The sequence below is a fragment of the Taeniopygia guttata genome, chromosome 20, assembly GCF_048771995.1.
Source record: "Taeniopygia guttata chromosome 20, bTaeGut7.mat, whole genome shotgun sequence".
NCBI classification, from domain to species: domain Eukaryota; kingdom Metazoa; phylum Chordata; class Aves; order Passeriformes; family Estrildidae; genus Taeniopygia; species Taeniopygia guttata.
The window spans coordinates 1,641,127-1,668,519 of NC_133045.1; the positions used below are offsets into that span (position 1 = coordinate 1,641,127).

General features: G+C 56.9%; 2 protein-coding genes across 2 annotated transcripts; one reads left to right on the forward strand and one right to left on the reverse strand.

Annotated features, from left to right (window-relative positions):
* Positions 1 to 1,360: 1,360 nt before the first annotated feature.
* Positions 1,361 to 3,997, reverse strand: LOC121470955 (osteoclast-associated immunoglobulin-like receptor). The gene is made up of 5 exons (XM_041720259.2): positions 3,366 to 3,997; positions 3,240 to 3,275; positions 2,776 to 3,045; positions 2,266 to 2,547; positions 1,361 to 1,637 (listed from the first exon to the last, which is right to left on the reverse strand). Exons 1-5 carry the CDS (start codon positions 3,394 to 3,396, stop codon positions 1,492 to 1,494), a joined length of 765 nt encoding a protein of 254 aa, XP_041576193.2. The 5' UTR covers positions 3,397 to 3,997; the 3' UTR covers positions 1,361 to 1,491.
* Positions 3,998 to 9,706: 5,709 nt separating this feature from the next.
* On the forward strand, positions 9,707 to 25,403 carry LOC140680362 (sacsin-like). The gene is given in 9 exon segments (XM_072917046.1): positions 9,707 to 9,831; positions 11,777 to 11,864; positions 12,045 to 12,147; positions 12,404 to 12,550; positions 12,935 to 13,062; positions 13,065 to 13,953; positions 13,956 to 14,271; positions 14,526 to 14,614; positions 15,103 to 25,403. Coding segments are annotated over 9 exon segments (11,832 nt in total). The 5' UTR covers positions 9,707 to 9,808; the 3' UTR covers positions 25,152 to 25,403.
* Positions 25,404 to 27,393: the final 1,990 nt, after the last annotated feature.

Below are 27,393 nucleotides of genomic sequence, written 5' to 3' on the forward strand. Positions count from 1 at the left end.
GAGAGGTCAGTGCACTGGTCACGGTGTGGGGCAGTCGCTGCATGGCCAGTGTAGTCACTGTGCAGCAGGAGCGGTCAGTGCAGCGGTCAGTGCACAGCAGGAGCGGTCAGTGCAGTGGTCAGTGCACAGCAGGAGTAGTCAGTGCAGTGGTCAGTGCAGCGGTCAGTGCGCAGCAGGAGCGGTCAGTGCAGCAGTCGGTCTGCAGCAGGAGCAGTCACTGCAGTGGTCAGTCCGCAGCAGACGCGGTCAGTGCACAGCAGGAGCGGTCAGTGCAGTGGTCACTGCACAGCAGGAGCGGTCAGTCCGCAGCAGGAGCGGTCAGTGCACAGCAGGAGTGGTCAGTCCGCAGCAGGAGTGGTCAGTGCAGTGGTCAGTGCAGTGGTCAGTGCACAGCAGGAGCGGTCAGTGCAGTGGTCAGTCCACAGCAGGCGCGGTCAGTGCAGTGGTCAGTGCAGCGGTCAGTGCAGTGGTCAGTCCGCAGCAGGCGCGGTCAGTGCAGTGGTCAGTGCAGCGGTCAGTGCAGCGGTCAGTCCGCAGCAGGCGCGGTCAGTGCAGCGGTCAGTGCAGCGGTCAGTCCGCAGCAGGAGCGGTCAGTGCAGCGGTCACCGCGCTGCCCAGGGCCGAAAACCCCACCCAGCCCTCCGCGTGCTCCTGGGTGTTCCACCGCCCGCCCGCCCCGCGGGATCCCCCGAGGCAGCCGGGACCGGGACCGGGACCGGGAGGAGCACAGGAATCGGCACAGGGATGGCGACAGGGTCGGTTTATTCATGCCAGCGCGGGCTGCTGCCGGGGAACAGCCGCGGCGGGGCCGGCACGGCTCCCCCAGCCCCGGCGGGGCCAGCGCGGCTCCCCCAGCCCCGGCAGCAGCGGCTCCTCAGCCCCGGCAGCCCCGGCTCCCCCAGCCCCGGCTCCCCCAGCCCCGGCTCCCCCAGCCCCGGCAGCCCCGGCTCCCCCAGCCCCGGCAGCCCCGGCTCCCCCAGCCCCGGCTCCCCCAGCCCCGGCAGCCCCGGCTCCCCCAGCCCCGGCTCCCCCAACCCCGGCAGCCCCGGCTCCCCCAGCCCCGGCAGCCCCGGCTCCCTCAGCCCCGGCTCCCTCAGCCCCGGCAGCCCCGGCTCCCCCAGCCCCGGCTCCCCCAACCCCGGCAGCCCCGGCTCCCCCAGCCCCGGCTCCCCCAGCCCCGGCTCCCCCAGCCCCGGCAGCCCCGGCTCCCCCAGCCCCGGCTCCCTCAGCCCCGGCAGCCCCGGCTCCCCCAGCCCCGGCTCCCCCAGCCCCGGCAGCCCCGGCTCCCCCAGCCCCGGCAGCCCCGGCTCCCCCAGCCCCGGCTCCCTCAGCCCCGGCAGCAGCGGCTCCCTCAGCCCCGGCTCCCTCAGCCCCGGCTCCCCCAGCCCCGGCAGCAGCGGCTCCCTCAGCCCCGGCAGCAGCGGCTCCCTCAGCCCCGGCAGCAGCGGCTCCCTCAGCCCCGGCAGCAGCGGCTCCCTCAGCCCCGGCTCCTCAGCCCCGGCAGCAGCGGCTCCCCCAGTCCCGGTTCCCCCAGCCCCGGCAGCCCCGGCTCCGCGCCGCCTCCGCCGCGATCAGCCCCAGCAGCAGCAGCAGCCCGGCCGCCAGCGCCAGGCGCACGGCGTTGCACAGCGTGTAATCTGCAGGGACAGAAGGCACCGTCACTGGGGAGGAACCCACTGGGAGATCCCAGTCCTCCCACGGGGGCAGCAGAGGATCCGAAGGGACACATAAAGGATCCAAAGGGCAAGGGGAGACCCCAGGGATGTCCTCGGCTAAAGAGACACAAACGGAAGTTCATGGGGAGAAAAGGGAGCCCCGAGGGGACCCCCAGCTGCACCTCCCACATCCCTGCCCCCTGGGACACCCCCTACTGACAGCCTCTCACCTGTGACCCCACCAAGTGGGGCCAAAGATGGGAAGGAGGGAAAAAACATGGACCTGGCCCTCAGATGCCACTGCCAGCAAGATAATGACACTAAGCCATGACAAAACATATGACTGTCCCTGGGGCTGGGAAGTGCAGGGAGAGGTGTCCTCTGACTCTTATCCGCACCTGGCAGCCCAGCAACCCTGGTCTCTAGGTGATCTATAGGGTCCCTGAGGAGCTGGCCAGGCTCAAACACAGGTGAAGGAAGCTGGAACCCTCACCTTGGTCCCCTCATGCAGCTGCTTTCCTGCCCTAAATCCTCTTTTCTAGTTCCCCCAGGATGTGACAGATTGCAGGGAGGAAGAGCGGAGCAGGATGTGGCTGGGCGGATGTCTCACCTCTCACCACCAAGTGCAGGGTGTTGCTGGCAGCAGACCATTCTCTCGAAGCATTGAAGGTGTAGCACTGGCAGCTGTAGCGGCCGCTGTCACCTTCCTGCACGAGGGAGAGGTTGTAGTCGCCTCGTTCCCTGGGGAGCAGCTGGGCTCGGATCTGGCCCTCCAGGTACAGGTAACAGCCGGTGCTGGGGTGCGTGGTGGTGCAGCGGAACGTCACGTCAGCTCCCGGAGTCACCTTGTGCCCAGGCAGGACTGAGAGGCTGGGTCTGGGCAGACGGAGCTCTGTGGGGACAGGAGAGGGAATGAGAAGGTGCACAGAGCTCTGATGTGCCAGGAGCACCAGGATCTCTCTGAAGCCACCAACTGGCTCAGGCAGAGGCGAAGATGGTCCCCAGCTCTCCAAGCCAGGGAAAAAGAAAAAAACCTTGTCCATCATGGGAGTGGCCAGAGGCATCCTGGTGTTCCCTGGGGCATCTGACCTCACAAGAGGGGAAACAGCACAGCCCTCACCTTCCACAAAGACTTCCAGTTCAGTGCTTCGAGCCACCGAAGTGCCTCCCTCCAGGTAATGGCAGTTGTAGCTACCTCTATCCTCATAGGTGGCACTAGAGATGGAGAACTCGGCCATGCTGCCACTCTGCTCCAGGGCAGGGACCTGGTCACCGTTCTTGTACATCACAAAGCTGCCATAGCTACACTGGCAAATGCAGCAGATGGTGATGGAGCCTCCAGGTGGGATCACCCCAGGTGGCTTCTGGAAGATGGAGATTGTGGGGGCACCTGCACAGGGAGAGAGATGCTGCCAGCCAGCCAGAGAGCCCCCAGCAGCTGCCCTGCTGTGAGCCTGGGGCTCCACCAGGCCCCGTCTCCACACAAGGGTGAATTTTGTTCCAGGGGGCTGTGGAAGAGCCCTGAGAGATGGGTGGGCCCAGAAATGTGTCCAAACTCCCTATCCACCTTCTCAAGATACTCACTTGGTGTAGCCTCACTCTGTGACACCAGCCAGGTGCCTGCAAGAGAAACAGCTGTGTAACATCTCTGTGGAGTGTCTGGACACCTCCTGTTGCCCTCTGGGAATCCCCACAGCCTCTGGCACTCACCTAAGGCCAGCACACGGGTCACAGGCAGCATCACGTCTCTCTTGGCTCCCTCTGGATTCAGCTCAAGCAGGGTTTCTTCAGAGCAAAGTGTTGGCCAGAGGCACGAAGCAGCTGTGCGGCTTCTTGGGGCTGCTGATACAACCTCGTCACAAGGCACCTTCTGTCCCACGGCTTGGCTTTCTGCAGCACGACTGCAGGGCTGGGATGGTTGAACTGGGACCGCAACGTCCCAGTCACATGCCCAGGGTTGGGCCCCTGTGACAGCTTAGGTCTTAGGGTCTGGCAGACCTTGGGGGAAAGGCTATCAGAACTTTTTGTTTCTCTTTCTTAGAGCTGGTCACTTGATGGTGAAATGGCTTCTTTTTTGCATTATGAAATAGGGGGTTGTTTTGCAACCACAAACCCACAAGTTTGGTGGCTCAGCAGAATGAAATAGGAGGAAAGGAACTTGACTTCCTTTTTGGCCTTTTCCTGGGCTACAGTGTCTGTCTTTGCGGGAGGGACAGTAACACTTCCTACGTGTAGGTCTGGGTGCACCCCACAGGGTTGGTCCCGCTCCTCATGCATCCAAACCCCCTCAGTCCCACACTGGAGCAACTGATGGTCCTTACTCCAGACAGCTGCTCCCTTCCACCCACACCTGGAGCCAGGTGCACCTCAGTTGCATCTTCTCTGGGTTGGCCAGTGATGTAGGCAGAGCTCCCTTTGACAGTAATGAAGAGCTAATGAAACAGGGAACGGATGAATGCTGGCACTGGGGCTGTGTGGACACGTGCAGCTTGTCCAGGAGTCCTGCTCTGAAGGTGGCAGCGTTTGTAGCTCCCTGCCTTCCTGTGAGCTGCAGGCAGCACATCCTGATCCCTCTGCACCTGCAACCACTGCCACAACTGGTCCCCAGAAGAAAAACAGGGAATGCTCAGGGCTGGGTGAGTGGGTTTATATGTGTGTAAACCAGAGGGAAAAGGGCAAAGCTATACTTGTTCCAGACCCTTTTCTTTTTTCCCCCTTTAGCCCTTTTGGTCTCCTTTGGAGATTCCATAGGCAAGGAGAAGTTTTGGCAGCAGGGTGCCCCATGGCCTTTTTCTGTTCTGGGCACCTCCGCTGGCCCTCTCTCCTGTCTAACCGCCCTTTGCCTCCCCCAGCCTCAAGTGATTCTTGGCATTGATGACTTAGCATTTTAGCTTTTATATTTTTCATATATTTGTAATCCTGAAATTCTTTCGTGTATAACTCCTAAACTCCATATTCAGTGTGAGCTGCTGCTTTCCCATTTTGGGCAGACACAACAATTCCTCTCCAGGCCTGGCAATCAAGGACACCTCACTACCTCAGGCCCCAAGAAATGTAAACAAAAGTGAGTTGGGGGGAGCAAACTGGGGGTAAATTACTAATTACTTCGTTAGCTGAAGCTGTAATTGGAAGATTAGCCCCCAATAAGCAAATGGATCAAACTTATGAGAGTTATAAAAGTATGAAAACCTATGAACCAAAATCCATTTTGGGTGTAGCCCCTGGGGGGCTTTGTCTGCCCAAAATGTACCTGAAGGCCCTTCAATAAATATAATTGCTTAATATTCCCTTAGTTTTGTCTGGCTTATGGTTTTAGGTAGCCCCAAAAAGGCATCAGCATCTCCTTGGAGAGCCTCCTTTCAACCCCACAGCCCCCAGTGGCCACACCAAACTGCTCTGGGCTCACCAGTGCCCAGTGGAGAACAAGCCCTGGCCATTCTGTGGCTCTGGCCTGGCTCACACTGTCCAGGATGATGTTGGTGGCATTGCTGTGGGCCCATCCATGGGCACACTAGAATCCTTGCTCCCCTCTCCAGGCCTTTTCTCACATCCCTCAGCCTGAGACTGACCTCTGGGTGCACATCCAGAGCATGGGACCATGGAAAGAGTTTTCCCCCCTCCATCACCGCTGTTAGGAGTTGCCTGATCCAGCAGCCTGAGAAAGAGGAGGCTGCCACAGCTCCAAGGCCCCAGGTCCAAGCATTCGTGGAGTCCCCAGAGGACAGGTGGAGTCACACACAGACACAGCCAGTCCCACAGGTCTGGACAGACACAAGCACCTCCCACAAACAGCACCAACAGGATGCGCCCCTTACTGTATCCCTGCAAGCACATTTGAGCTTAAATACCAAAAGCTTTAATGAACAATGTACCCCAGTGCCCCACCACCATAAATGGTTCTACAGGCAATAGGGAAAGATGTGGCTGGAGACAATTCCTCATATCCACTTAAGCAGCTCCAAAGAACTCTGTGATCTGGGCTTCACCCCCAGCTACAGCTACACCTCCCTCTACTGCCCAAAGGCGGCTCCTCAGCAACTGCATTGCCTACAAGTGAAATGTCTCCCTCTGACAGGAGTCAATATCCCCAGCATTCCTGATCCCAGCCAGTTTAGCCCTTTCTACCATTGGACAGTCTCACCTCAGAATCACAGAATATGCTGACTTAGAAGGGAGCCATCAGAATCATCGAGGCAAACTTTTGGCTACAGTGCAAATATGTGAATCAGTAGGTTCTTCTATTTTCAGCCCCAAAGGAAACCATTGTCACATAATATTTTCCTTTCAGTCATCTACCTTCCCCAGTTTAATTCTGTAGCCTCAAGTCACTGGCTAGAGCAGAAGTATGTCCATACTAGAAACAAAATAGGGAAGAATAAAGAAATACAAGCTGTTTCCAAACCTCATAAGAAGATATCACAAGAAACTACCCCTGCTGCAAAATCTAGCAACTGCTGCAGTGCTCCCAGTCAGCAAAGCAGACTCCAGCAATGATCTTCCACCTGCTCATTGGTGGGACCACCACGTTCAAACCATCTGAGCCACGTGTCCTGATAGCCCTGCAGGCCCTGGCTGGCACTTCCCACCTGGATTCTCCCTGGCTGTCAGTGGAGGTCTTAATTACAAACTCTAAAGGCATGTGGAAGCATCTTCAGACAAGCTCAGCATCCACCTGCCCGTTCACAGCCCACCAGGTGAGTGTGCAGCCATGTCTCCCAGTGCCGAGGCCAGAGAGCAGCAAGAACCAGTCTGCAGCAGACTTCCCAGGAAAGTGGCTTTAGAAATGTCAGGGCAGACTTCACAGCATTCTACACCTGCCTCTGCTGAAGAGAAGCAGCAAACTCAGGCTCCCAAGGCAAGCAGCATCAACCCACAGTTCACTGAAGTACACCCAAAATGTGACATGGTGCAACGTTGACTACAATTTGTGCCACAGATTTTAACCATTAAGCTAAGGCACAAATGATTTTTTACCTGTCACACAAATTTTGGAACTGTGATAAAAAAAAGTCAAAAACTTGGAAAATAATACCGTCCAAGAAGACAAATGAGAAGACATTCCTAAGATTACATTTTAGAAATATTTTATGTAAATGATATTTTTATCTTTTTTTTTTTGGTTACACTTTAAACTATGCATTAATTCAAATACTGTGATAAATGCGTCATCTTGAATTATAAAATAGTAAAATATTCTTGCTGAAAATATCAACAGGAAAATGTTTTTTCCATCTGAGTTGTTTCAGATTAGTTCAGAATAATAAGAACCGATTCTTTCTTACAGGCAGGCTTTATTGATTTCTCAGTGAACCTGCATTTCCAAAAGAGAAAAAAAACAATTATAATGTCTGATTTGTTTTGGGTTCTACTTCCTTTTCTTGTGATTTGCCTATTTTTGCCTTTCATTTTCAGTTTCAATTTTACAAAATTTCCCTTAACTCTGAGAGCCAAGATGCTGGAGAATAACTGTCTAATTAGATCCCTCCCTGTCCCTCATCTCTGAACACCGGTGTTTGTCCTGGCCATGCTACATCCGCAGAGAACTACAAGGAAGACTTTGCTCCAGACATGCAAAACTGTTCCAAACAGCCCAGGAGGTGCCTCAGCTTGCTCTGTCCACCTCTCAGCCCAGCACATGAGAAAAAGCAGGGAAGAGAAGGGTCAATTTTATTGCACCGATTGAGGGAACGACTCGTTTTACTTACCTTCTGTCATGGTATAATCCCAGACAGCAATTAAGCCTCACACACGACCCCTGGTGGGATGGTGGAGAGAATCAAATGGCCAAAGTGACAAAAAAAAACCCCCTTGCCATTTGAGATACAGTTGTTTAACAAGGGAAGGGAAAGCTGCAGCAGCTCTGTGGCCACAGAGAGCAGGCACAGACTTTCCCAGGGACGGCTGTGAGAGAAGGAGAGAAAAGAATGATCAAAACAATCCTTATCTCCCTTGCTGCTGCTGGGTGTTTGTGCCCATGTGGAATGTGTTCTGGAGATTGTTTACCCAAGGTGATTGCTTGATTGGATTCTGGTGATGATGTTTGGATTCATTGATCAATTGGATCCACAGCTGTGTCAGGACTCTCAAGAGAGAGAGTCACAGGTTTTCAAGTTAGTAGTGAGTGAGAGCTCTTGCTAATGGAATATAGTGTCATAGAAGTAGAATAGAATAGACGATAAGATGATAGAATAATAAAGCGATTGATCAGCCTTCTGAATCATGGAGTCAGTGCTAACTATTACCCAGCTGGGGGCCTGTGGCAACAATTCCCCACCTCCCACTGGCAGGTTCAGCCATCCCCGGGACAGCCTGGCTCCATCACAGTAACAGAACTTGGGAAGACAAATGCCATCACCCAAACATTCCCTTCTCTCTTCCCCGGCCTTCCCTGTGAGCACAGTGCCATCCTCTGGCACAGTAGCAGCAGCAGCTGTGTGTCCCACTGTCCCCCAGCTGGCCAGAGCTCCTGGCAGCACTGCAGGGCTCATCCCCCTCCCTGCAGAGGGGAAACATGGAGCAGAGGCCCATGGCTATCTGCAGTCCCACCACAGCTCTGAGGGTCGCAGGGATGAGGATCTTGGATGAATGGGAATCTGCCTGGAGAGGGGTCAAAGCGGTGGAGCACTGACCTGAGCACCATCGCACTCAGCAGAAAGGTGAAAGAAGGAAGAAGTGAGGAGGCTTCCCTGCAGAGGTGCCTCACTGCATCCCCTGAAATTTGTCCTACATTTGCCCCAAGTCGCTGTGTCCTACAGGCTCCTTCTTCATAGGTTCCAAGTGGTCTCATGTCTTTGTGGTCTTTTTGCCTTCACTCTGCAGTCCACATAGCCTCAATGTGGTGTCCTTGTGAAGTCGTGTGGTCCCCACGTGGTCTGTAACAGTCCATGGGGCTGATATATGTCTTATGTAATCTCTACAGTGCAAGAGATCTGCATATGGTCCCATGAGCCCTTTGACAGAGCCCTTTGGCCCAGGACAGTTCAGGTGTTTCTGCAGGCCAGTCTGAGGCAGGAGACCAGGCCCTGATGGCCCTGGGCCCACAGCAGTGTCCCCACATATTCACATACTACATCCCTGTAGCCATATCCCCTCGTATTCCCATACTACATCCCTGTAGGTGTATCCCTACACATTTCCATATCCCTGTAGCCCTATCCCCACATGTGGGAAACAGATTTGTAGAGAGTTCTCAAGGCCTGATGGAACGCTCACACATCCTCATCCATATGCAAACTTTGAGATAAGAAATGCTGACTTAGAAATGCCATGGAATAGATCAGGTATTGTTGAGAGAGAAATGGATCTAGGGAAAAGTTTCAAAAGATGGCCTTGCAAATAAGACTGGGTACTTTAGAGAAATAGAACTATGAAAGATGCAGGTTCCATGAGGAACTCCACAAGGAGTTGTTTTAGATGCTTGGCTTTAAAGCATCTATAGCATGGTGTGGCTAAAGCTGATAGGCCAAGAAACACTTGTAGTGTATTGTAATTAGGAAATAGTTGGCTTCTGATTGTGGTGGTGTGAATTATAGCATCTGTATTGTCTCATCCTTCTCATGAGAGTGAAAATAGAATAAAAGTTTTTAAAACACCTCTCAGTTACCCCATCTCTAAATCTAAACAAATATTATCCAATATCCATGTATTCCCATACCCCATCCAGGTATCCACATTCCCATATCCCCGCTTTATATAGGCAAGTTCCTGCCCCGGTCCTCGGTCCTCCCTCATGTCTCCTTGCTCCTCGCCGCTATTTTTGGGGAAAAGAAAAAAAAAAAAAAAAAGAAAAAAAAAAAAGAAAGAAAAAAAGCCAAACAAAAAAAAAAACAAAAAAAAAAAAAAAAACACAAAAAACAAAAAACCAAACAAACAAAAAAAAAAAACCCAACAAAACAAAACAAAAAAACCCCAAAAAAACCCAAAAAAAAAAAAAACAAAAAAAAAACAACAAAAAAAAAACCAACCAGCACATTTCCCCGAATGAGCGTGTGCAACGGGGAATCGAAACTCTTGGTCAGGGAGGCGGGACCAGGAGCAGCGGGCGGAGCAGGGCCGGAGCGGAGCTCCGAGCGCCAGCGGCGGCAGCGGCACGGGGCAGCAGCAGCTGCTCCAGCTGCTCCAGGAGTGGGCAGGGGTCCCCCGCACTGCCCACCATGGCCCTCAAGCAGCTGAAGGCGTGAGTGGGTCTGGGGGCACCTCTGGGTGTTTGTGGGGGGAGACAGGGCATGGCTGGAGTGTTCTGGGGGTCACAGGGGCCGTGGGTGGGGCAGGGGGCTCAAGGGGTGCTGGGGACAACTGAAGGGTGACTGAGGGAGGTGGGGACTGCAGCGGTCAGGGCTCACAGGGAGGGTTTTTCACTGGGGGCTGCTGGATGTCTTGGTTTTGACTGGGAGAGAGATAATTTTCTCCCCAGAAGCTGCTCCAGTGCTGTGTTGGGGATTCAAAGTGAGAACAACGTTTGTAACACGCTGAGGCCCCGTTGAGCTGACTCCAAGTCAAGACTTTTCAGTGTCCCGTGCTCTGCCAGCAAGGGGAGCACGGCCAGGAGACCCAAGTCAAACCGGCCAGAGGGATATTCTGGACCACAGAACCTCCTGCCCAGTCCAGAAACTGGGAGGGGGTTGGCCAGGAGCCACCGATTGCTACTGGGGAACAGGCTAGGCATTGGTCAGTGGGTGATGAGCGACTTCCGAGCACTGCTGGTTTCTCTCAGGTTTTATTCTGTTCTCTCTCCTTCCCATTACTATTAATAGTAGTAGCAGCAGTAATGTCAGTATATTTAGTCTTGTTTCAGTTATTTAACTATTCTTTACCATTTCTGGATTCTCTCCCCCATCTCTCCAGAGCAGCATGCAGCTGTGTGGGACTGAGTTACTGGCTGGGGTTCAGCCACGACAGTCCTTCTTGGTTCTCAACTGGGGCACAAAGAGTTGAGATAACAACAGATCTGAGCAGAGTGTGTTAAAACAAAGTTGTTGTGAGCATCTCTTGTATTTATTTAACAGCTGTGGGTCACAGTTTGCTCTCGGAGTTCCTGCCCGTGCACTCACAGGTGCATTTTATAAAAACCCTTCCTGGTGCGTGCAACCCCGTGGGAATGTTCATCCTCCCTTGGCTCTGGGCTTAGGTTATCATTGTGTTGTGGTTGGTAACACGGAGCTGTGCTACGAGAGAACGGCTGGAGCTGAATCGAAGCTGCCGGCTGTGCTCAGCATTGCCGTCCCCGCTGGGCTTCGGGAGCCATCCAGTGGGAACTGTCACTAATTACACCTTAGGCTTTTCTCCGGCGAGGGCCAGGCTATGAGACAAGTCTTCCAGCATAGTCTTCCCCTTCCCTTTCCCCTTCCCTTTCCCCTTCCCTTCACGGTACTCTGTGGTTACCCAAACCCTCAGGACAGTTTAAGCCCTGCCCGCAGCTCACACCATAAAGCCACTTGCTGTTCCCAGTGGGGCAGAATCAAAACGAAAAGGTAAAGCCTCTGAACCGACACAAGAACAGTTTAATGATTGAAACAACACTAAATAGATTGATGTCACTGCTGCTACTAATAGGAATGAAAAGGAGAGAGAATGGAATAAAACCCAAGAGAAACCAGTAATGCCCAATAGTTGCTCATGCCCCACTAACCAATGCCTCACCCATCCCACAGCAGTGATCAGTGGCTCCTGGCCAACCCCCTCCCAGTACTGTACTGGGCAGGAGGTTCTGTGGTCCGGAATATCCCTCTGGCCACTTTGGGTTGGGTCTCCTGGCCATGCTCTCCCCTTGCTGGCAGAGCATGGGACACTGAAAAGTCTTGACTGGGCTCCAACCCAAACATCTGTGTGCAGCCAACACTGTTCTCATGCTAAATCCTGAATGTAGCCCTGGACACAGTTCTGGGAAGAAAATTAACTCTATCCCAGGCAAAAGCAGTGCACTGGAGCATCCCAGGAAGAGATAGGGGTTTGGGGAAGTGTAGTTGTCATCCTTGGAGGTGGTTGTTTCAGTGGGTCCTGGAAGGAGATGGGGTCCTTGACCCTTTCCAAGGAGAGGCACATCCTGTGGGATCCAAGGAGAACATGGGCATCTTGGTTACAGAGCCGCCCCCACACCTTCTCTCCCTCTCTCTGCTTTACAGGGAGACCTTCTGCCAGCGGGCACCCAGCTTCCTTGACTACCTGTCCAGCATCCTGCAGAAGTACCCGGACGGAGGGCAGATCCTCAAGGTCAGATGCACATCACCCATCCGGGATCTCCTGCCCAGCAGGGCAGCGTTACTGCAGGCAGTGGGGCTGGTCCCTGTCCAGCACCAGCCCAGGGCCTTGGTGCCCAGCTGGGAGAGAGGGTTGATGCTCTTCTCAGGGCCTGGAGGGCCCAGGTGACCGGGCACTGATCTCCAATTCCAGGAGCTGGTGCAGAACGCAGATGACGCTGGCGCTAAGGAGGTCGTGTTTGTGTCGGATGAGCGGGAATTCAACATCACCGGAGGGGGCCTGGAGGGCACCCAGGGTGAGAGGCACTGTGGGCACCGGGAGAAACGGGATGAAGCTCTCGGGGGGCACTGGCTGGTGCTGGGAGGGACTGGGGGAAGTGGAACTGGTGAGGGGTTCTGGCATGTGCTGGGAGCACTGAGGGTACTGGGAGGACTCAGTGTTACTGAGGGGAGTTTTGTGGGACTGGAGCTTGTGGGAACACTGAGTGTGAATGACAATTCCCACTCCATGTCCCACTTCCCCCCTTATCCATGGATGGTGCTGACCACCAGGCCCAGCTCTCTTGGCCTACAACGATGCCGTGATGTCGCCCCAGGACTGGACAGGGATTCAGCGCCCAGGGGTGTCACACAAGCGGCAGGATCCTCACAGCGTGGGGCGCTTCGGCTTGGGCTTCACCTCTGTCTACCACCTCACCGGTGAGTGGCACTGGGAGCCCCAGCTGGGACTGAACCGGGGATGTGGGTTTTACTGCAGGCACCAAACTACAGGTGCTGGGGAGAACTGGGGGGCACTGGGGGTGTGCAAAATGGAGGGCCGTGTCCAAAGTGAGGAAACCTGAAGCTGGAAACCTGAAGCACTAGGAGGCTGGAGGGAGGCTGGCTGGCAGTGGAGAGCAGGGCTAGGGGGACAAACTGAGGGAGGACTGCTGAGTTGGGATTAAGCTTTGGATGATGGGAGGCACCGTGGGGATAAACGTGGGGCCATTGGGTGGGCATCTGGGGCATTGATGGCTTGGGATGATCTGGGAAGGCAGTGGTGTCCATGTCATCTCTGTGGCCTTACGGTTCCCTTGTCTCCAGACCTACCAGGTGTGCTGAGCCCCCCATACTTGGGCGTGCTGGACCCTGAATGCCAGGTGCTGCCTGGTGCTGGCAAGCGCTGGGACGTCTCTGAAGCCCAGGACCTTCCTGGCCTTTTTGAGCCCTTCTGGGCTGGGCTGGGCTGGAAGCTGTGGGACAGCACGGTGCTTCAGCCCAGGGCACCCTCTTCCGCTTCCCCCTTCGCCGGCAACCCTCAGAAATTGCTGCAGGGGTCTCCAATGCTGAGCGCATCTGCAGCCTCATGCAGACTTTCCTCACAGAGGCCCCTCCTGCCCTCCTCTTCCTCCGCCATGTCCGCCGCGTGGCCCTGCACCGTGTGGCCCCTGATGGGGTCCAGACACTCATGGGAACACTTGTGGCATCCCCTCAGCCTCTCCCTGTCCCAGTGCCATCGGGGGGTGAGGGGCTGAGTCTGGCGTGGTGCCTGGTGGCCCTGCACAGGGATGGGGTTGGTACTGGCAGCAAGTGGCTGGTGGCTACGGGCAGGGCCACTGAGGGGCCAGTTGTGGCTCTGGGCAGACAGCTGGGGTGCAGCCCTGAGGTGAGCCTGGCACACCCCCTCCACGGGGCCTGCCAAGGGCGGCTCTGCTGCTTCCTGCCGCTGCCAGCCACTGATGAGACGGCCACAGGGCTGCCCGTCCATGCCAGTGCTCCCTTTGCCCTCTCTGATGATCGCCGCCATCTCCGCTGGCCCCAGGAAGGTGAGGAGGGTGAGGAAGATGCCCACTGGAATGCTCTTCTGCTGCTCGAGCTCCTGCCCCGGGTCTACAGCCACCTGGCCGCCATGGCCGTGGCGCTGCCCGGTGCAGATGCCTACAGCTTGTGGCCAGACCCCGAGCGCACGCCGAGCTCCGGCCGGATCCACAGCCTGGTGAGCCGTGTGTGCCAGGAGCTGGCGGCTGCCCCCGTCCTGCTGCCGGCCGCAGACGGGGCGGCGGGGCGGCTGCGGGCCCTCGAGGCTGTGCTGCTGCCAGAGGCTGCGGGCGATGCTGCCACACGGCAGCGATCCAGGCCTTGCTGGTGGCAGCCGGGGAGCCGGTGGCCGAGGTCCCGCCCCACGTGTGGAGGGGGCTGACTCTGGGGATGCCCAAGGGTCTGCGGGAGGCCACGGCGGGACACGTGCGGGAGGTGCTGCGGCGCCACGGGGCCGCAGAGCTCCCGGCTGCCGGCCGCCTCTGCCTGCTGCGCTACGTGGCCGGGGATGGCTGCCACGCTGAGCTCTGGGGCCTCCCCCTCCTGCCTCGCGCCGACGGAACCTTCGTGGCCTTTGGAACTGCGTCAGCCGTTGTCTACGTGGACACATCCGACTGCCCCAGGTGAGCCCACGGCCCCCGGCAGCTCTGTTCCTTGCAGAGTGGGCAGCACAGCCAGTTGCCCGCAGTCACAGCTCTTGCTCTTGAATTGGGGACGGGAGGCACGGCCAAACCTGGATATTTGGCCCTGGATATTTGGGCTCCTCACTGCCCTCCTTCTCTCACCTAGTGTCACCAAGTGGGAGCTGAGGCAGGTGCCCAGAAAGCTGCTCCCCATTACCCTTCTGGTCCCCCAGGACATCTGTTTGTTCCCACAGGGAGCTCCTGCCTGGCTTGGCCGGGTCCTTCCTGCCCTCAGACCTGGAGCCAGGCTTGGACAGCCTCCTGCGGGGCATTGCCAAGGAGGGTAAGAGATGGGAGTCTCTGGACCACTTTTACGTCCCCTGCTTGCCCCCCCTAAATCCCAGCATCCCCAGGTAACCTTGTACACCTTGGGTTCCTCTGCAGCCCCAGTATCTCCCTGTACTTCCCTGTCGCTCTGGAGATGCATGTGCTTGCTGTTCTTCCCACATTGCTCTGTCCCCTCTGTGCTCCCTCGGGTCCTGGGTCTCACTGTGTTCCTCATCTGAAGATCTCTGTGCTCCCCAATACTGGTTCCCCTAACACCTTTTTACCTCCCACATCTCTTCCTTATATCCCCACCCATCTGGGGTTTTTGGGTTCTCTGTGCTCCTACTAAGGGTATCCACCATCCCTCCAGAGCCCAGGTCCTCCCACATCCCCCATGGGGGCCACCCATCCCCTGCAGTTCTTTTTCCCACATCCTGTGTCCCCCTCCCTGCCAGGTCCCAGGTCCCACAGGTTTCTAGTCCAGCCTCTGCCTCTCGTACACAGGTCTCTTCCCCAACCTGGTTCTGCTGGATCCAGCCGTGACTGTACAGACCCTGCGCTTGGCTCTGCCCCCCACCTGGACATCCCAGTCTTCAACCCCAGTGACCTGGTGCCCAGCCCAAGGGCTCCCCCAGCCCCCAGCCTCCTGGTTCCCAGCCCTGTGGCAATTTCTGGCCCACCACGTGGAAGACCTGGGCCCTCTGGAGGGGCTCCCTCTCATAGCTCTGTCCTCACTGGATGCCCCCACTGTCCGTCTGGCTCCACTGATACCTGAATCCAGTCTTATCTTCCAAGTATGGGAGGACCAGCTCCTGCCACCTGCTGTGGCCTCTGTGCTGGAGATTCTGGGTTGCCCTGTGGTGCCACCAAGCATGTGGCACCGCTCCCTGTCCCGCTATGTCCTGCCTCCATCCCCCCTCAATGCCCTGCGGGCCCTGGGCAGGCAGGGGCCTGCAGCACTGGCCTCCCGCATGGCTTCGCTTCCTGATGCAGATGTGGTCGTCCTCCGTCTCTATCTGGCAGACGTCCCATCCCTGAGCAAGCAGGACATGGGCACTCTGGCTGCTCTGCCCCTCTTTCTGCCACTGCCCTGCTTGGCCACCCCACAACCCACGGGGCTGGTGCCAGCCGCTGCCACCCCGGTGCTGGAGCCAGAGCTGGAGCTGCCCCAAGATGTGGTGCTGCCGGAGGCCGTGTTGCGGTGCCGGGATGAAGTTGACCGGCGGCTACTCGGGGGGCTCCAGAGGCCCCTCATCAGTGCAGCCTGTGTGATGCTGAAGGCCATCAGAGCCGTGGCCCAAGGCGCATATGCGGGGAGAGTGGCTGAGACACAGGCTCTCCTGCTCTGGGTACTGCAGCACGGAGACACTGTTTTTGCACAGAGCCCCCCGCTCCAGCAGGCCTGCAGCAAGCTGGCCTTCCTGGAGACCCCTGATGGCCTCGCATACCCACAAGACCTCTACGACCCCTGTGACAGCACCTTGCAGGCCCTGCTGGCACCCGAGCGCTTTCCTCCTGCTGCCTTCCACAATCCATCTGTCCTCCGTGCCTTGAGGGCCGTGGGCTTGCGGCACGGTCAGGGGTGCCTGCTGCCCTCAGACATCCTGGCAGCTGCAGCAAAAGTCAGTCAGGGCGGCACGGCAGCTTTGGACAGGGCTGAAGCACTGATCACAGTCTGCAACCAGCCCAAGGCACTGGATGGCTTCAGCGCTGCAGAGCTCAGGCAGCTCCAGGCCCTGCCATGGGTACCTCACTCCAAGTGCAGAGGAGAGCCTGGGCAGCCCTTCCTGCCCCCCAAGGAGCTGCGATCCATGCAGTACCAATCCCTGGTGGGGCTTGCCATGCCCCTGACTGATGCCTTTGTGCCTGAGGCAGAGAAGAAGCTGGGGCTGAGCCAGACCCCACCACTGGAGAGAGTGTGGGAGCAGCTGAGAAAGCTGGCGGGGCGTGGGGACATGGATGAGGTGGGTCCCGCTCTCCAGCCCATCTAGTGGCACATGCAGGAAAACCTGAAGGCCTTTGGGACTGCCCCAGATGGTGCTGTTGTGTGGACTGAGTGTGGGCTTGTCCTGCCACGTGATGCTGTACTGGGCTATCCTGAGAAGTTGGAGCTGGGGCTGCTGGTGCCCCGGGTGCCCCCTGACTTCCTGCCCTACAGCTGCCTCTTCAGGGCTTGGGGGGTGGCTGACGGGGTGAGTGAGGAGAGGGCGGTGTCGGCCCTGCGCTCCCTGGGGCAGGACATAGACAGGCGCAGCTCCAGAGCGGGCACTGCCACAGAGTTGCAGGTGGTTGTAGCAGTCCTGGAGTGGCTGAAGGGACGGGGCCACCAGGGCAAGGGCACTGTGCCAGTTCCTGTGAGGATCCCGCAGGGCTCGGGCTTTGCCCTCCGCCCAGCTGCCTCTGCCGTGTACCTGGACATGGAGCTGGAGGAAGAGGAGGATGTTGCAGAGGTGGTGCACGAGGCAGTGCCTTCCAGCACAGCCATGTTCCTGGGCACGGAGTGTCTCAGTACACGGGTGCTGGGCCCGGAGCCATTCACAGCCTGTGGCCCCTCAGAGCCCATCACTCTACGCCTCCGCAACATCCTCCGGGAGTATGGCGAGGAGGGCGATCTCTTCACGGAGATGGTCCAGAACGCAGAGGATGCCAGCGCTACTGTGTGCCGCTTCCTCCTGGACCTGCGGAGCCACAGAACGGCCACCTCTGGGCTGCTAGACCCAGGCATGGCTGCCTGCCATGGCCCAGCCCTCTGGGCCTACAACAATGCCCTGTTCTCAGAGGATGACTTCCAGAACATCACCCGGATTGGGGCTGCCACAAAGGAGGGCCAGGCAGGCCGGATCGGGCGCTTTGGTCTGGGCTTCAGCTCTGTCTACCGTGTCACGGATGTGCCAGCAGTGCTGAGCGGGGAGACACTGCTCATCTTTGATCCCAATGGCACCCATCTGAGCAAGCACATCCCCAGGGCCGGCTCCCCTGGCATCCGCCTGGACTTCTCTAGCCGGCCACGCATCCTCCGTGTCTTTGCTGAGCAGTTCCAGCCCTACAACGGTATCTTTGGTTGCTGCCTGCCTGAGCCAGGACCCTTTCCAGGGAGCCTTTTCCGCTTGCCTTTTCGCACTGAAGAGGAAGCTGTGACATCGCAGATTTGCTCTGAGGCCTTTGGTGCAGAGCGCATCCAGTCCCTTGGGACTGCTTTCCTTGGCTCTAACAGGCTCCTGCTGCTCTTCCTGAAGAACGTGAGGGAGCTGTCTCTGGAGATGCTGCCAGACACGGCCACTTCTACAGAGGATACCATGCCTCTGGCCATGCTGCAGCGAAAGGAGATCCGAGGCTTGGGGTCCCCTGGGGATCCCCCAAGTTGGGCAGCCATTGAGCAGCTCTCAGCCTGTGAGGAGGGATCCAGGACAGTGTGGCACTACCTGGTTTTGGTGTGTCAGGGTGATGGGGAGTTGCTGGAACTGTTTCACCAGAACACACAGGCAGGACTCCATCCTCCACTTCCCATGGCTGGTGTGGCCCTTCCTCTTGCCCCTGCCAAAGATGGCAAGTGGGTGCCACGTCTGGATGCTGAGAAGGGGCAAGTTTTCTGCCACCTTCCCATGCCGGTCATCTCAGGGCTGCCAATCCACGTGCACGGGGCCTTCAGCATCCTCTCAAATTGCAAAGGGCTGTGGGACACGGCAGAGCGGGGCAAGTGGAACCGAGTGCTGCTCCACAATGCCGTGCCGGCGGCCTGGCTGCGGGCACTGGACCATCTCCGTGCCATGCACGAGGCAGGTGAGTTGAAGAACTATGAGTATCATCTCTTCTGGCCAGACATTAGCACTGCCCGTTACCCCTTTACAGAGGCTGTGACTGGTTTCTACCAGGCTGTGGCAGCCAGGAGTGGCCCAAGGCTCTTTTCTGATGGCCATTCCTGGTGCTCACTGCAGGACGCCCGCTTCCTGCACCAGACTGTAGAGAGACACCCTAAGCTGGGTACTGTGGCGCAGCGAGTCTTTGCCATCACCGTGCCCCATCCCCTCTTGGCTGTGGCCTTGCCTGGGAAGGTGCAGGAGGGCCTCGGGAAGGCGCTGGATGCTGGAACCTATGACTGGAAGCGCTTTCTCTGTGAGCTTGTGCTTCCCAACTTGGAAAATCTCCCTGACGTTGACCGGAACCTGCTGCTGCTCCATGCGCTGGATATGTCTCATGAGGATGTGGACAAAGTGCTGCAGACAGTGCCCTGCATCCCTGCCACCCCTCATGGCCACCTGCAGTTCATCTATCACCTGGTGCATCCCAGAGGTCGCGCTGCCCCTTTATACAGCCCTGAGGATGGGCGCTTCCCCACTGGACATGCCTTCCTGGAAAGACTAAGCCAACTGGAGAGGCTGGGCATGGTGAAGAACACCGTAGCCCTGCCAGAGCTGCTGGAGAGGGCAAAGACTGTGCAGCTTCTCTGGACCAAGAATGGTGCCCAGGGCTGCCAGAGGGCTGCCTGCATCCTCGAGTTACTTCAGGATGCAGTGAAGAAGAGAACAAACGACACCCTGCAGGCCACTTTCCAAACTGTGCCCTTCCTCCCTGCTGTACTACGCAATGGCAAGCTTGTGCTGCTGCCAGCTGCCCAGCTCTACCATCACCTCCATGACCCACTAGTGGGACTCACCAAGCCTATCTTGGCTCCTAAAATGCTGGGGAAAAGCTTCAGCCTCTCCGAGGAGGTAGCATCCTTCTTGGGGCTGGACCGGCAGATATCATCAGCTCAGGTCCTTGAGCAGCTGCGGGCACTCAGACATTTCTCCAACACTCTCCCTTTGGAGACCCTGCAGTACAGCACCAACTGCTGCTACAAGCACCTGAACATGATGCTCCAGGAACAGCACTCCAGCTGGGATGAGGTAGCTTCTGCAGTGGACTCCGGGGAGCCCTTCATCTTGATGGGCTCCCACTTTGTGCCGGTCACAGCTGTGGCTGAGAAACTGTCATTTGAGGCTGCCCCATACCTTTATCAGCTCCAAGAGCAGTACAAGCCCTACAGAGAGCTCTGGGAGTGTGTGGGGCTGCGCCACACATTCACCTGGAATGATTATGCCCAAGTGCTCTGCACCCTGGCAAAGACACATGCTGGAAAGCCACTGCCGGCCACGGAGCTGGATCTGGCCCTGCGGCTGGTGTCTTGTGGCTTGATGGAAGATGGCACCCAGCCAGATGCCTGCCACAACCAGCAACTCTTTCTGCCTGATGAGGAGGGCATTTTGCACCCATGGGACAAGCTCTACTTCAATGATGCACCATGGATGCCGTTGGACAGAGATGTCCTGCTGTGCCATAAACAGCTGTCCCGAGATGCAGCCCTGCGCTGTGGGGTGGCCACCATACGCCACCGAGCACTGGAGAGGAGTGAACTCCTCACTGATCACCTGAGCCTCTGGGCACAGCCATTTGGTGCCCACGAAGATTTGCCAACACGACTGAAGAACATCTTGAAGGAGTACTCTGAGTCCGCTCCTGATATGGTCAAGGAGGTGCTCCAGAATGCGGATGATGCTGGTGCGGGGCTTGTGCACTTTGTGTGGGACCGCCGGCAGCACCCAGCAAAGGCCACTTTTAGTGAGAAATGGAACATCCTGCAGGGCCCTGCCCTCTGCATCTACAACGACCGCCCCTTCCAGGAGCATGACATTGAAGGCATTCAGCGTCTGGGGGTGGGTGGCAAGCAAGGCCGGCAGGATGTCACAGGCAAATATGGCCTTGGCTTCAACACTGTCTACCACTTTACTGACTGCCCAGCCTTCCTGACTGCAGACAGTACCCTGTGTGTCTCTGATCCCCATCTCTACTACATGCCCACAGCCACAACTGCGAAGCCTGGTAGCATGTTTGCTGTTGACACTGACTTCAAGAAAAATTTTCCAGACATTTATGACACCTTCCTACCATCCTTCTTCAACCTGAAACAGGGCGTCCTTTTCCGGCTGCCGCTCCGCACTGCAGCTGAGGCTGCCAAGTCCAGGGTGTCTGACATGGTTGTGCGAGACCAAGACCTCAAGGACATGGAAGAAACACTGGCTAAGGAAGGTGAGGACTTGGTGCTCTTCCTCCGGCATGTCAACACCATCATCTTCTCTGAGATCCCCCCAGCTGGGAAAGAGTTGGTGCAGAAGCTGCGGGTGAGCACGAAGGTCACGGAGGAAGATGCAAAGTTGAGACAGGATTTTCATGCAAGATTAAGCAAAGCTGTGGATGGGAACAGCCCCACCTCTTTCTCCTATACCATGAAAGTCAAAAATAGCATGGCTAAGACCACAAGTTTGTGGAGGGTGGTCGCCCAAATTGGGGTGCAAGGTGGGGCTGAGGAGTCTCCGGTGCTTAAATGGCTGCCCTATGGGGCTGTGGCTGCCCGCCTGGAGCCTCTGAACCGAGTCACAGGCAGAGCCTTCTGCACCCTCCCACTGCCCTTGAACACTGGGCTGCCTGTGCACATCAATGCTAACTTCTCTGTGGATGCGGCCAGGTGCAGTCTCCACTGGGACAAAGGCGGCACAGAGGCAACCTGGAATGACTTCTTGCTCCGGCGCTTGGTGGCTCCACTCTACTGTTACTTTCTCACCAGGCAGTGGAAAGCCCTGGAGCCAGAAAAGCTCCAGTACAGGTCCCTGCAACTCTGCCAGCAGCACCTGGACTTGCACTTGCTCCAGTTTTTCCCTGTTACAAAAAGAGTGTTACCTGTCTTCCAGGGCATGGTGAGAGAGGTCTACAAGCACATCAGTCATGCACGCCTGCCCCTGGTGCCTGTGTACCACAGGAAGTCATCTGACACGGTGAGAATAACATGGGCATCTCCAGGTGGATCGGACATGCTAACAGAGCCATACTTCCTCAAGGAGAAGTCTCAGCCAAAAGTCCAGGAAGTGCTGCAGCAACTGAACATGAAACTGGTTCCAGCATTCACCCACCTGCAGCAGATCCGCGAGGAGTTCGTTGAAGCCCAGGTGAATGCTGTGGTCTTAGGGCCAGCCTCTCTCCGGTGCTTCCTCAAGGCCCTGGCTCTGCCTGTGCCCTGCAGGCTGGCTGAGACACCCCTGAGGACCCCAGAGAGCTGCTTCTACCTGCTGCAGTACTTAACAGGATGGAACAGGCACTCCCAAGGTACTCACAGGGAAGGGGACAAGGCAGACCTGGAAGGCCTGCCCTTGCTGGCCACAGAAGATGGTCTTCTGAATGCTTTCAGCATCCACCACCCTGTCTTCAAGAACTCCTTTGCCCACCTCTTCCCCAAGCACAGCCACCGTTTTGCCCAAAATTGTATTCCTGAATGGATCCCACCTTGCTTTGTGAAGGAGCTTGACCTCCCAGAGGCCACACCACTCATCCAGGAGGCATTGGGTCAGCTGGAGTGGACCAGAGAGGGGGAAAACTGGCTCAAGGAGCTGTGGACCTTCTTTGACAGGATGGTTCCCTCCAGGACCTCAGAGGTGGACATGGAGTCATTCGTGAATCATCTCCAGAATATGGCAGTGCTGCCTACTCAGGGGAGTAAGACAGACTCAAAGCACCTATTGCCACTATCGTCTCTCTCCAAGGTTCTTTTTGAGTGTCACTCTGAAGTGGAAAAGGTGCTGCACAAACTGGGCATCCCTGTGCTCCAGCAGTCCCTGCTGCCCTGGAGATTTGCTTACTGTTGCCTGAAGCCAAGGGCACTGCAGGTTACAGATCCCAGGGCTGTAGTGGCTCATCTGGCAGACACAAGAGCTGATCTGTGCTGGGGGGATTTAGGGGAGCAGGACGTGTCAGCCCTGCTAAGGTTTGTCCAGCAGGGAGAGCTGGATTCACGTGCACTGGAGCAGCTCCAGTATCTGCCTCTCTTCCAGAAGTTTGGGGGGGGCTACGTAGCTGTGGCTCCCTACCGCAAGGTGCTGTTACTCTGCAGACAGTTCCCGCCAGTGCCCTCGAGTGCCCAAACCCTGTACGACTTGGACAAAGACATGCTGCTTCTCACACCAAGCCCGCACCACCAATGGCTGGCCAAGCGTTTGAAGTGGGAGTTCACCGATGATCAGAAGCTCTTCCTGACTGTGGTACTTCCCCGGCTGCCCCAGCTCACACAGCAAGACCTCCTGGAAGCTGTATGCTTGTTCTTTGTCCTGCAACCCAAGTGTTCCACTCAGAGCGTGGACGCTATTGTGGCAGCTTTTCAGAAGGTGGCCTTTATACCAGATGCCCACAGAACACTGCGCCTGGCCTCCTACTTCTACCATGACATGCCCTCCTTCCACACCCTGCGGCTCCAAAACCGCTTTGTGCCTAAGTCTTTCTTTAATAAGCTACCTTCGAACTGCAAAGAAATTGTGGATTTCTTCCTTAAGGCAGGTGTCCGCACCAGCCTCTCTGTAGAGGACTTTGTGGCACTGGCTGAGGAGATAGAGCGTGAAGCCACTCAGGCTACATGCCATGCTGCAGAACTGCTGGAGCGACAGCAGGAGATGCTCAAGCAACTTGCAGTCTTGTTGGAAACTCCTGAGTCAGTGTGTTTCCTGAGGAAAATTGCCTCAATCCAATTCCTGCCTCCACTGGATATCCCCCCAAACTTGGTGAACCTCCACCCTCCTTTTGCAGACTGCACTAAGGCCGTGGCTCTGAAAGGCAGCGTTTCCTACTGCAAAAATGTGGCTGAGCTCCTGTGGACATCAGCCACCATCCTGCCAGAATCCCTTGAACTTGAGGAGAGGTCCCTGAAGGCCATGGAAGTCCTTGTAGAGATACCCACTGCCCTGGTGGTGGCCAACCTGGAGCATGTGTGCAGGGCAGCCTGCTCGACACAACTGCAGGTAAGCACACGGGCCAGAGTGCTCCAGAGCATGTACAGCTTCCTGCAGACTCATCTGAAGGAGGTGGACGCAGAGCACCTGGCTGAGCTGCCCATGGTGCTGGCCAAGTCATGGGACATGGCCAGGCCACGGCAGGTGGTGACATCCCTCCCAGACGAGGCTGACTTTTACCCCTACCTCCTCACGCCTCACCCCAACGTGGCTGCCTTTGCAGATCTCCTGCAACACCTTGGCGTCGTCCTGGTCCCCACACTGACTCACTACAGCCGTGTCCTGGCCCAAATCTACCAGGAGAGCCATGGCACTGGAAGCCTTTCCAGTAGCCAGAAGAAGACAGTCCTGGTGGCCACACGGCATTTCTTCCAGCTGCTGCGGGAGGAACCGGAGCCCCCCGATTGCTCTGCTGTGGCTGAGCTGTATCTGCTGAGCACTGCTGACTGCCTGGAGCCATCCCACAGACTGTGCTTCAATGACTGTGTGCCCTCAGAGACCGCTCGGGCCCTAGAGAAGACCTTTGTGTTCATGGCTGCACTGCCAGTGTCTGGCTGTAATGTCAGGTGGCTGCTGCAAAGGCTGCCAGCACACCTGCAGCCACGGGCGCTCTCAGAGGTGACAGAGAAGCAGCTGGAGGAGGGTAGTCCTCAGCCATGTCGTTACAGCTCTCAGTGCGCTGCGCAGAGGCGTCTCCGGACGCTGCTGGTATCCCCGTGGTTTAGGCTGGGGCTGGAGTCCCTGCTGCATTGGCAGACCCCCAAGGCAATGATGGGAATGGAGGGGGATGGTGGCTTTGCAGTGGAGCAGGTGAAAGTGCAGTGCTGCAAGGACATCTGCACTGTGCTGGTGCACAGCGGGGCAAAGGTGGAGGGCAGCTCCCAGTCACAAGTTATTCATGCGTGCCTGTCTGGTGGTGCTCAGCGGCTCCTCTACATCCAGCATGTAGACATGGTGCTGAACCGGCAGCAACTGAGGGTCGTGGAGACACTGGCACAGGAGATCAATAACATCCTGGGTGGGCAGCTGGAGGCACGCGCTTTATCCGTGCTGCGTGAAATGCTGGTCTGCCAGGAGCCACAGGACGTGGCCTTGGTTCTGGAGGAGAACAGTGTGGCACTGGTGCATGCTGCACCAGAGCCAGAGAAAAGGCTGCAGGAGGAGGCTGAAGCTGATCCATGGAAGGATCCCAGCCTGCCAACCTTGAGGCCTCTGCATGATGTCAGGGGGCCAAAGGGGTGGGTCCCATACAAACCTGGCAGTGCTGCCCAGCACCACAGACAGGGAGGCTGTGGCTCCTGGCTGAGCAGCCAGGAGCTCACGGCCCTGACTCCATCCGTCCCCGAGGCCCTGCGTTGGCTGTGTCAGGCCACGAGTGACCTGCAGGCAGCCCGCAATGACATCCGGCACTGCTGCCCCAACTGGGTGCTCTTCAAAGTGCACCAGGCCCTGGAGAAGGCACTGGTGGCGGCTGTGCTTTGCCGTGGTGAAGCTTTTGCGGGCCATAGAGGGCTGCTGGGTATGGCCCAAAGGCTGGAGGCGGAGGAGCCGGAGCTGAGGGGCCTTGTCCTGGACGTGCAGTGGCTGTGTGACTGTGGTACGGACGGCAAGGCCACACAGTACCCGAGTTACCATCCCTTTCCCGTGACCCCCAGTGAGGCCTTCCCCAGCGTGGATGAGGAGGAGGTCCTGAAGCGGGCACAAAAAGTGCTAGTAACACTGAGGGACCATGTGGGCAGAAAGTGACAGGTCCCTACCACGGCGCACGGCACCTGGGCCAAAGGACCATCAGGCGCCCATCAGAGACCCACCATGGACCTGCTGTGGACTCGCCGTGGACTTGCCACAAACCTGCCACAGGCCATTCCAGACTGTCCAGCCCTGGCAGGGGAGTTTTGGTGGCAGAGCAGGGCCCAGACCACTGGACATCACAGAGTTGCCTGTGCCATTGGCGTGTCTTGAGTGTGCAGTAAATAAAGTGCAAAATAAATGCTGCAATGCTGGAAGACCTTTCACTGACAGTGGAGTCAGGGACATGAAGAAGTCATGGGCAATAGGTGTGGAGAAGGTGGAGGGGGTGATGAGGGAGTTTGGAGAACTGTGTTTGGTCAATTTTGGCTAGCCAGGGGCTCACCGAGCCACTCCATTACGTCCCCTCGTTGACTGAAAAGGAGAAGAAAACGTGATAAAAATCCCACGGGTCAGGGAGATCACTCACCAATTACTGCCACAGTGAGAACAGACTCACCTTGGGGAAATGAATTTCTTTTAGAACCAATTAAACAGAGTAGGAAAATGAGAAATAGGAATAATCCTAAAACCACCTCCCCCTACCCTCCCTTCTTCCCAGACTCAGCTTTATTCCACTCGGGCGGTGGAATGCCGATGGAAGTCCGATTCCTGCGGTGTGTGCAGGAATTGCCAGACCTGTCCCCCGGGAGCGCTGCTCCTAAAACGGAGCCTACTGCCACCGGACGTAGCTTGACAGCCAGTGAAGATAAAGTCCAAGGACCTCAGGATTCTTCTGCCGTGGGGTCAGAATGTCTTTCTGGTCCCATGTTGGGCACCAAACTGCCATGTCCTGTCCCCACTTCGTAAGAGCAGATCTCTTGCCAGCCCTGGCTAGCTCTCCACGGGGCGATAGAGCAGCGAGAGGCACTCTCTGCTGAACCCAGCAGGGCTTTAGAGCGTGCCTTCGTGGGTCCAAGGATATTGCTGATCCCACCGGCAAGGAAGGAGGTGACACTCTTCTGGGGATAGGTCCAAGATTTATTGTGACTCCGAGGAGAGCCCCGGAGCCCAACTGCACTCGAAGGGATCCAGCAGAAGAGGGTGAGCTCTGAGCCTCGAACAGGCCCTGATATAGGGAGGGCGGGGAAACCCGATCAGCCATTTGGGAGAAGACATGGGTGTGGCCCTCCGAGGGAAGGACAACCAGGGTATCCACTTAGAAGGGAGGAGGGGAGGGACCCCAGGCCATTGTCCAGTCACTCAGTGACCCTGGCAGAAGCCTCCAGACCAAGGGGAAGGGTGGACAAGTCACCCAGGAGGAGGCAGGGGCATGGATCAGGGTTTTTGGGATTGATGGGACACACAGGTACTGATGGGAAAACCTGGGATGAACCAAAAGGGCACAGGAGGGTACAGAGGGCTAAACCATTTTGAACATACATATAGTGGAAGCTAAAAACACAACTCCACACTCTTCCCTGTGGGGATGGTAAGACACTGGCACATGTTGCCCAGAGCAGCTGTGGCTGTCCCATCCCTGCAAGTGTCTGAGGCCAGGTTGGAGGGGGCTTGGAGCAACCTGGTCTGGTGGCAGGTGTCCCTGCCCATGGCAGGGGCTGGAATAGGATGAGCTTTGAGGTCTCTCCAGCTCAAACCAGTCTGGGATTCTATGCTGAGGTGAAACATCACCATAGTGATGACAAATCCAGGGCTTACCAAGCTGCCATGGCATCATGTCCATTGAGTGGTCCCTGCCAAGGTCAAAGGGCAGCTCCTCAGGAGACAGGGTCATCTGACTGGGCCAAGGCTGCAGAAGTGGGGTGCCATCGCTCAGCGCTGAAGGCTCAGGTGCCCTGACAGGTGCCTTGACCCTTGACCAGTAGAAGGTGGAGGCTTTTGTGCCTTCAAGGCGGGGCAGCCTGAGCACATGGCTTCTGCCTCTGCTGCCTGTGGCTCTCCCCTGTCTGGGCAAGGGATGCGAGCTGAGCTGAGGCTGGACATGCCACCAGTGCGTGGCGTGTCTGTCAGCCTCAGGGACCATAGAAATGGGGGTGGCTCCAGCCAGGAGGATGCATTGCTGCTACTCACTGTGACAGAAAACATGGAAAACAGCAAGTTTTGGTTGCAAGATACAGCTTAAAGACTAACTAGCAGATGAGAGAAAGGAATGTAAAAGTAGACACACGGGATGTTGAACAGAACTGGAAGCAGAGGAAAAACAGATTATAAGGCACCTAAGTGGGTTTTGTGGCACAGT

Bases quoted from the DNA above. Each gene is read 5' to 3' on its own strand.
- LOC121470955 (XM_041720259.2), bottom strand. From the start codon at position 3,396: ATGCTGCCTGTGACCCGTGTGCTGGCCTTAG. The intron at 3,276-3,365 runs GTGAGTGCCAGA...TTTCTCTTGCAG, and splicing joins GACCCGTGTGCTGGCCTTAG to GCACCTGGCTGGTGTCACAG. The intron at 1,638-2,265 runs GTGAGACATCCG...CTGTCCCTGCAG, and splicing joins CCTGCACTTGGTGGTGAGAG to ATTACACGCTGTGCAACGCC.